Source organism: Myotis brandtii, unplaced genomic scaffold (genome assembly GCF_000412655.1).
Source record: "Myotis brandtii unplaced genomic scaffold, ASM41265v1 scaffold550, whole genome shotgun sequence".
Taxonomy (NCBI): domain Eukaryota; kingdom Metazoa; phylum Chordata; class Mammalia; order Chiroptera; family Vespertilionidae; genus Myotis; species Myotis brandtii.
The window spans coordinates 2,304,716-2,314,159 of record NW_005370043.1 but is presented as its reverse complement, the minus strand read 5'-3'; the positions used below and the strand labels follow the sequence as shown (position 1 = coordinate 2,314,159).

Below are 9,444 nucleotides of genomic sequence, written 5' to 3'. Positions count from 1 at the left end.
GACACACCTGGCTTTGTACTTGACTAACAATGAACCCTAACCTTTCTGAACCTCAGTCTCCATAAGAGTAAAATGGGGTTAAAATGCATACCTTCAGGGCTGTGTCAAGATCAGAGATTATAAATAATCTGGCACAAAATAGGAATGCAATATGTGGTAGCTGTATGAGGATGGTGCTCACTCACGTAAAACAGGTCCAAAGTCTCCTTAATTACCTTGAATGAGAATATTCCTGGGACCACTCAGTGATGGGTGGAAAGTACAGACCCACCCACACCCATGAAATCCCTTACCCCCCACCTGTTACATCCCACCTGGTAGGCTACCGGCATCGGGTAATACCCCCACCTCTTACTCCTTGATAAGAGATCTGATAAGAGTGATCCATTTCTGCCAGTTCTGAAGTTCACAATCCAGAGATCCCAGAGGCAGGTCGGAGGGCCCCACACATTCCACTGCATAATTTATGCTGCACTGACACACACAAAGGAAGGGGTTCTGCCCCCACCCCACCATGCACCTCCACCCACCCAGGCTTCCTCACCGGCCGAAGGGAAATGACAGCAAAGGGCCAGAGAAAGCAGCCAGTGGGGCGGCAGAAAGCACAGCTGTTTCCCCTTTGCTAACGCAGCCGCCAGGATGTCACTTCCTCCCCTCAGGTAACATCGGGGAGAGAAGGGACTGGAAATAGCTCTGTCTCTTCCCATTCACACAAATGATAGGCTTGGGAAGAAGCAGAGTGTAATTCCCAGGGTGGTTTTCTGGAAGCCACCTTCACTGAAGGCCTAAAGGGATCCTGAGTCGACCCTGGCTGCAAGGCTTCTCAGGAGGACAGCTCCTGTTTGTAAAGCAACCCCTTCCCCAAATGACTAAGAAACCAGGTTGAGGCCTGGCCAGGTGGCTCAGTTGGTTGGCACGTTGTCCCATATACCAAATGGTTGTGGATTCTATTCCCAATCAGGGCACATACCTAGGTTGCAGGTTTAATCCCTGGTCAGAGTGTGTATAGAAGGCAACTGATCAATGTTTCTCGCTCTCTCCTTTCTCTCTAAAATAAGTAAGTAAATAAATAAATCCTTGGGTGAAGATTTAAAAAATATTGTAAAAAAAAAAAGAAAAAAGAAACCAGATTGAAGAACCTAGGAACCCTTCACATAGCTATTTTCTCTGGGCTCAGCACTTTCCAACGCATCTTTCATACCCACCCTCCCCTCTGTAAGGCAGGACAGAAAGGAAGCACTCAGCCCATTTTCTAGATGGGCAAATGGAGATCTAGATGGGGAAAGTGACATGTGGAAGGTTTCAGGGCTTGACAAACCAACGGGCCAGGCCTCAGATGGAATTTCCTTGGGGTCCAGTCTCCCAAGGTGTATCAAACATTAAAGGGGCTGTGAGGTCTCTGTGGGACAGGGCAGGCCCCTCTTTACATGCAGCTTACTGGCTGTGTGGCGTTTGGCAATTCATTTAAGCTCTGTGGGTCTCCGTGTCCTGGGCTGTACAATGTGGATGCCAGCAGTAAATACTAGTACACGCTTCAGGGGCAATTTTGAACAGTTCCATAAAGCTCTTAGCATGGAGAAAGCATTCAGAAATGTTAGCTTTTCTGCTTTTCTTTTTTTAAGAGAGAGAGGAAGGAGGGGGGGAGGGAGGGAGAGAGAGAGAGAGAGAAAGAGAGAGAGACTGATTTGTTGTTCCACTTATTTATGCACTCATTGGTTGATTCTTGTATGTGCCCTGACTGGGATCAAACCCACAACCTCGCCCGGCTTATCAGGACGATGCTCTATCCAACTGTGCTACACAGCCAGGGCAACTGCTATTATTTTTATCATTAAGTTTTCCCTAAAGAATCAGGCTTACTGGAAAGTACAGGAGTGTGGTGGAGGTTAAATACATGAAGAGGTAGTTGAAGCATTGTACTTGAAAGTAAAACAAGTTCAGAGAGATGCTGAAGGAGAAGGCAACATTGGCGGGACTGTTTCGGGGTAACACAGAGACTTCAAAGACATCCTGGGCCCCCAGAAAGCTGTTTAGTATCAGCCCCCAGACCCTTCGGGGTTTCCTCTCTCTTGCCCTGGGGTGCTGCAGTGGCCGGCCGTGTCTGGGAATGTGGGTGGAAAGTACTCCACTGTGACATCCTGCGGCGGCATCGGGCCCTGCCAACCAAGGCCCTCCATTGGTGAGGCCCAAAGCAGCCATGCCTCACTCCTTGCGGCTCCCCCTTCTCCTCCTCCTCCACCCTCCCTCTGCAAGTCCTCTGGGGTGCAATCAACTTTTATGAGGCAGCCTGACCCCTCAGAGTAAGAACTACAAACAGAGAGGGCCTGGGCTCTGGCCTGCCAACTAGAGTCCCCAATGCAGAACTAGAAAAAGGTTCTAGTTCTAGCCTAACTCTGTTCCGACCACGGCTGCAGGAACAGCCCTAGAGCCAGCTTTGGAACCCACCAGGAGGACCCCATCATGACCATCAGCTCCCCTTCCCCCGCAATCCCTGGGAGAAAAGGAAGGTTCAGAGGTGTCTACACAATAAACTGCATTCCCTCAGCTCGTAAGAGGCTCTCAGAAGCTAGCCTGACCTTTCCCTTCATCCTTCTCCCCCACGTGGGTTCTGCCCATACTTTCCTTGTGTGATCCACCTCCAGCACCCCTGCTTTTCCCTTTCTTGGAATTCCCTTCCCCTCTTTTTCTCTCCTCAATCCTACTCTTCACCATCCACATCCTAATGACTCCTCAAGGCTCATCAAGCCTGCTTTCTCTAGCCAATCTTCCCGCTCCTGAACTTAACCATTACTATGGCAAATACCACGTACTGTTCTAAACTCATCACGTTTATTAATTCACTTTATCTTCACCACAGCCCTATGAGTGAGGTTCTATTTTCCCCTCACTTTTTGTTTATTTTACAGATAAGGAAACTGAGGCACAGAGATATAAGTAACATGCACTGGGGCCCTTGGCAGTAAACGGTGGAGACGGGATTCCAGCCCAGGGACACCAGAGCCCAGGTGCTCTCCGACAACACTGACTTCCAGGTGCACATCATCTCAGGTGGTGCTGCCTGGATTCCTCAGGTATTTCCATGCCCCTCTCCCCCTGACCCAGCTCTAACCGGGCAGAAAGCAACAAGTTCGCAGACGTAGGTGTCAGAGACCAGAGTGAGGATCCCAGCTGTACTGAATTCCTCTGAGTGAGAGTTGCATAAACTCTCTGGGCCTCAATTGACGCATCAGTAAAGTGGAGATAAAACCCCTACCTACCTCATGTGGTTGTTACACAGTTCCAATAAGATCCCCTCTAAAAGGTGCCCTTCTCTCCTCACTCTGCATCTGATCCTCGCTGGGCTCTGCTCAGCATCTTTGCTAATGTGGTAACTTGCCTGGAGGTTACTCGGGGGCATGAGAGGGGCCTTCTGGGGGCTTACCCTCCCGCCTTCCTGTCCTCCTGTCCAGGCCCCTGACCTCTCTCTCCATTTACCTACCTTCCTATGACTGACTCCACTAACTGTAGCAACTGCAAGAAATCACACATAGCTCTGGGAATCCACCTCCTGAAACGCTAGTTACCCTACTGGACGCTTCCATTATTTTTGGCAATTGCCACAGCAGAGTAAACCTCTGGCTTTGGCTCAGCACCTATTTCCAAAGCCAGAATCTCCTCCTCATTTCCCACACACACCCCTTGCCCTTCCTGTTCCCTGGATCCCTGTCCTAATCCATTATCCCTTTCCTGGATTCTCAGAACTCAAGAAGAGTGAGTGTAACTACCGTATGTATAATGCTATTATTTGTTTTATTCTGTTTAATCAAGAGGCAAAAGAGAATAAAGTTGCCTATTAGACTTTTTCTGGCCAAGAAATAGTCTGGTCGGTGACTCAGGCTGAGGAAATTAGAAGGCAATTTCCAAGGGACTGCTGTGCAAACCCCAAATCAGAAGCCCTAACAACACTCCTCTAATTCAGAGCCTCCACTGGCCATTAACTCACGCTGGGCCCGGAATATCTCTTTGGAAAAATGCAGCAGTTGGCACTTATATTTCTGGAGCTGGATCCGGTCTCCTATGACATCAAATACGTTTATTTTTCCCTTCTCTTCCCGTTTGCCTGCCACCACACACAGCGATTCCAATCCTGATTTGCCCGCCCCCTCCCCCAAAACCTCACTCAGCTCTAAAACGGGCTATGATAAATGGCTGGTTGTGCGCCCCATTCCAACGGCCGTGAAGGATGTGGTTGGTTGTTCATAAGCAGGGAGCCTTGTCAGACCTGTGAATCACCCCTAGATCATTTCCCTCCTTGGAGAAGGAGAAGAAACTATTCTCATGTGTGAGAGAGAGAAAGCAGGCAAGAGGGCTAACCCATGTGTGGCGCTGACCTTGGACTAGGATCCTATTTGACCTTGCCTTTTCCTGGAGCACCCCTCTACAAGCCCCACCCCCCCAACCCATGTTCCTTCCCAACTTACCAGGAAGCCATCCCTAGATCAGCTCCAGAAAGCCATCCAGGTCTGAACAGCTGTTCCTTGCTTATGTGTTTCTCTTGCATGTTGGGTGTTTTCCACGGGGCATGTAGCCCAGTTTCCCATCGGACTCTGAACAGCTGGACCTTCTTTTTTGCCTCAGTCTTTCCTTTCCTCTCAGCTTCACCTATCACAGTGGTTCTCAACCTTGGCTGCACATTAGAATCACCTGGGAATCTTTTTAAAATCCTGATTTCTGGGCCTCATCCTCCGGAAATTCTGTTTCTTTGTTACTAATGTTGTGGCCCCACCCCATAACAAAGAAACAGAATTTCCGGAGGATGAGGCCCAGAATGTGGTGGCCCCACCCCATAACAAAGAAACAGAATTTCCGGAGGATGAGGCCCAGAAGTCAGGATTTTAAAAAGGTTCCCAGGTGATTCTAATGTGCAGCCAAGGTTGAGAACCACTGACCTATCAGGTCCCAAACGTACTTCATTGTTTTGGTGATCAGGAACAACAGGTGGAAACTAGTGTCTGCTGAGTGCTCACGATGGGGGCCAGGTGGAAGCTTTACCCCAAATTATCTCAGGTCACTTTCCCCAAAGCTCTGTGAGGTTACAGGTGAGGAAGCTGCAGCCCCGAGTGGCTGGCCCAGGTAGTGTGGCTAGGAAGAGCCAAAGGCGGGATTCAAACCTTGATCTGCCCAACACCACTCATTCCCTAACGGAACTGGCCCTGAGAAGACCCTTTTCATGCTGCAGCTGCACATCCTTCCTCCCCTGGGGCTGGACCCACTGTCGAAGGGCTTAGAGAAAAACTGAAGGGCTGAGAAATGAACAGGTCTGGGGCCAATTCCTAAAAATGTAGCTGCCAGGACCAAGACAAAAACCTGTAATGATCTAAACACACGGGAGAATAAATTATGTCCACAGGGTCAATCTTTCATTTATCACCTCAAGTATCACTGGGGACCTGACATCACCCTGGATTTGCTCCACGCCCCGTGCCTCACCGTGACCTCCCGCCACAGCACGAGGTGATGTCCCACACAGGGAGGCAGTCCTCAAATACCACCCTGCATTGCTTTCTCACTGCTGTGCAGGCCTGAGGCTGGTCTCCAAAACCAGACTCCAGATGAGGGGAAGGGCCCCGTTTTAGGTTTATTTCCTCCTTTGGTGGTAAACTGACCTGAGTTTTCCCAGATCTCTCTGAACTAACTAAGAGACCCTGAGCAATCTCTAACTTCTCCACGACTCAGTTAACCCATCTGTATAAAGGCATCAAAGAACCAACCCCATGTTAGGGTACAGGCAATGGATGGTAGGAATCACGTGAAATCATGCATGTTAAGTGTCTGGCTCCATGAACAGTAAATGCTAACACTGCTATTACTTGCATTCCCTAAAGAGTCCTGTAGAGGCTCAGAACATCCATGCCTGGTATTTGTCTGAATTAAACACTCAGGAAAGGAAATGACAGTGAAAGCACAACGCCTCCCACATCCAAACAAATAATGTCTTGTTTGTTTTAGATAAACAAGCGTCTCTCCACCTCCATATGTCCTGACATACACCTGCACATACATGAGTGCAAAGAATTCTGTGGACCTGGACCCATCTCCTTGTGGAAAACCTGCAAAGGAAGACATCTGCAGTTTGCACCTCGCATCATCAGGGTCATTTTAAACACAAGTGGTCTGGGCCAGAGCCAGGTGACCTAAGGTCTCCCCAGTGGCAACTCATAAAAGCTAAGAGAGGAGCCCAACTCCAAGCCAGGGAGCCTGGCCTAAGCAGCAGCTGCCCACCCTCCCCTAACCCCACTCCGAGCAGGGGCTTGGCAGAGAGGAAGGAAGCCAGGGACTGACAGCACCATCCAAACGATGGAGGCCACATGCCCGCCTTTCATAAACAGACCCAAAGCACAAGACCCTCGGTTGTCCGGGCAGCCCCCCCTCATTCTCGGGGAAGAGCACACCCTTTGCTGGATGTCCTGAGAGAACCTCTGCATTGTGTTCCCAGCCTCTAGAGCCAGCAGAGCCCCTCCTGCTTGGACCCCAGGCCTCTCCTCAGCTCCCTCCAGCTAATAGGCACATCCCAGAAAACCTCTCTGCTCTGCAATTTGCCAAAACACAAACTCAGACTTCACCATCATGGAGGACAGGTGGGAGGAAGGCATGCTTCTCCAGGGCCAGGGCTTCCAGAACATAGACGACTTGGACACAGTGTGTCCTGCCAGCTACCCACACTGGACTGCCTTACCCAGAACACTTCACCTTCTGATATGTGGTGTCCACCGTGCAAGGGCCAAGAAAGTCTAAGCTTCCAAGACACTGCTCCTCCTGCTGTGGTGGACCCCACCTACACTTTCTATAACTGGGCACCCTCTCCTTAGACACTATGCATTTATGCCCCAAATGTGTTAGGAATCTCTTGCTACCACCAGGTATTTGTCTTCCCGGTCAGCCCCAACTAAATGTAGGGTACTTCAATGAACAAAACCCACACCACAGGCCAAAGGCCAGTCAGACCCAGGTGCTGTGACTAGCTATGGTGTTGCAAGTGACTTGACTCTTCCTGGTTCTCAGTTTCCTCATCTGTAAAATGATGGGGTTGAGCCAGATGAGTCCTGGGGTCCCTGCCAGCTCCGCAATGTCACACATGTAGCACTTTCTCCTTTAACTGTTTTGCACAACGTTAGTTCATGGCTCCACAGGACCCCATCTGTTCAGTGACATCATTCCCTGCCCCAAACATAATGTCGATTTTTACATGGGAAGCAGAGATGTCCTGGAAAACAGTTTGTCTGTGAAAAGGGAGGAAATGATCATTTCAAGGGATTTGGACAAGACTTCTTTTGTATTTTTCACATAAAACGAGTTATTATCAATCTTAAAACCCAAAATCTTTCTCCCTTTTTTTTTGCCAGACCATTAATAGCTGGTTTTCAAAAGTGCTTTCTTAGTCAGAATCTCACCAAAAATAAGCTACCATTTAATGACTGCTTGTGATGTGCCAGGAACTGGGCTAAGTGCTTTGCATGGATGATCTCACTTAATTCTCCCAACAACCCTACGAAGTAGACCATTATTACCCTCACTTTAAAAATGAGGAAACTGAGGCCCACAGAAGTTCAGTAACTTGCCCAACGTTTCTCAGGGCCCTAGCACTTAACTACCTCTCCAGACTCTGCAGCGGATCCCTGGTCGCTTTAGCAACACTTCTGGCCGGTTGCCAGTATGTCCTACATCTATAACCTTGGACAGCATTTGTCAGATTAGTAAGATTTGATGTTTTACCTAAAATCCAGAGTTGGAAAAGCACCTGTCTGGGCCTCAGAGTAGAGAGTGCAATTGGTGGAAAGCAGTGCCAACCCTTAACTGGAGACTAGAAAAAAGAACCCCTAAAACTTAGCCTGTAACATTTGAGAAAAAAATTAGGCAGGCTAGTAAGCGCTGGGATGTGTAAATGGACATCTGTCCCTGGAACAGGAGGACCACTTGGTGACCCAAGTCCTCCAAAAAGAGCTTTCTTGAAAAGCAGGGGAAGTCGTTTGCTGAGCCTAATAAAGCAAAAGAAACAACTCAATGACCACGTCAAGAAATGTTCCCCCACGGGCACCCACCTCTCTGTCTAGTCAGGAACCAGCCCCCAGGGTCCACCTCTTCCCCAACAGGAGCCCAGCCGAATGTGCTCCCATAGGAAACCCAAAGTTCAGAGCTATTTGCGATAAAGGCAGAAAGAGTCCCCTGGGGCTAACATTAGCATAAACCCCAGTTGCCTTCCAACAGGGAAATAAAAAGCATTTCAGAGATCCGTGTGCAGTCTAGGGCAGCAACCAACAGCCTGTTTTAATTGTTAAAATTAATGCGTTGGGCAGTCTGAATGCCCCTTTAAGTGTCTAATTTGAAAATAAGATGCAGTCCTTCTGCTTTGGATGCCGGGCTGTCTGTTTCTTCTATCTCAAGTACAGGAGCCCAGACTGCTCGGCCCGGGGCCGGGCGTCCCCAGGCGTCAAGGATGCCCAGCTTACATCCTAAGGTGCGAAGGATGGGACGACAGGCCTGGCTGAGATGAAAGGAGGCCGTGTCACACAGCCGCCCAAGCTCGGCTCCGTCAACCTGAGCCCTTTCTCATTAAGTTTGGGGAAGAAAGGGGGAGGGGCAGCCGCTCCTCGGAAACCACAGCAAACATTAGCCTCCTCGTGTCTGGGGCTGGAGCATCACTGGAGAGGAAATGAACCCAGTTAAGGGTCACGGCCAGAGGAGGGATAAAAGGGAGAAGCCACAGTTCACCTCGCACCTACAGACACAAGGACTTAACGAAGGAAATCCAAGCTCGGGGCGAAGGGTGGAGGTGGGACAGGGGGCGCAGCGGCTTCCCTCTGACCCCAACCCCGGCCTGGGGAGGCAGAGACCTGAGCGAACGTGCGGGGGGGAGGGGGGAGGGACGCGAGCGCGTGGCTTCCTTCCCCAAGGCCAGCCTCGGAAAGCATCCTGGTCTGCGTGCGCGGGGGACCCCAGGGAGATGCTCTTTCCCAGTAGAGCTTCCCAGCGAGGATCTGACGAACGTTCCCCCCACCAGCCATCACCGCTCAGGCGGGTGGATGACTTCACCGCGGGAACAGACCAGGGCACCGCTGGCCAACTCCGAAGCCAAAAAAAGAAAACGCGGGGCTGGGGGAGGCAGTGAGAGGAGGAGGCTAGGAAAGCTCCCTTGGAGATCGCGGCCCTGCAAAGAAACTCCACGGCGAGGCTGCCCTGTGCGCACTGAGCTCCGGGACGAACGGCGGGAGGGGCCAAGGGCCACCCGGGGGTCCCCGGCCAGCCCCCCGGCAGAGGCGTTGGGGCAGGACTCACATAGTGCTTGGAGGGGTTCCTCCGCTTCTCCACGTCCACCACGGTGGCGTCCTGCACGCAGTAGGCGAGCATCTTCCCCCACAAAGCGAGTGGCGCCCCCCGGCGGCGTCACCTTCTCATCCCGGCCGGGCT

The 9,444-nt window shown here is 50.8% G+C and overlaps 1 protein-coding gene across 3 annotated transcripts in view; it reads right to left on the bottom strand.

Moving 5' to 3' along the window:
* The window catches only part of SH3PXD2A (SH3 and PX domains 2A), a 229,280-nt gene extending 219,842 nt beyond the window's left edge, over window positions 1-9,438 (bottom strand). For all 3 annotated transcript variants that reach the window (XM_005878211.2, XM_005878213.2, XM_005878212.2), the window contains exon 1: window positions 9,313-9,438. In XM_005878211.2, coding sequence (XP_005878273.1) covers window positions 9,313-9,384 — 72 coding nt within the window. In that variant the 5' untranslated portion in view covers window positions 9,385-9,438. The remainder of the gene's footprint in view (window positions 1-9,312) is intronic.
* Window positions 9,439-9,444: the final 6 nt, after the last annotated feature.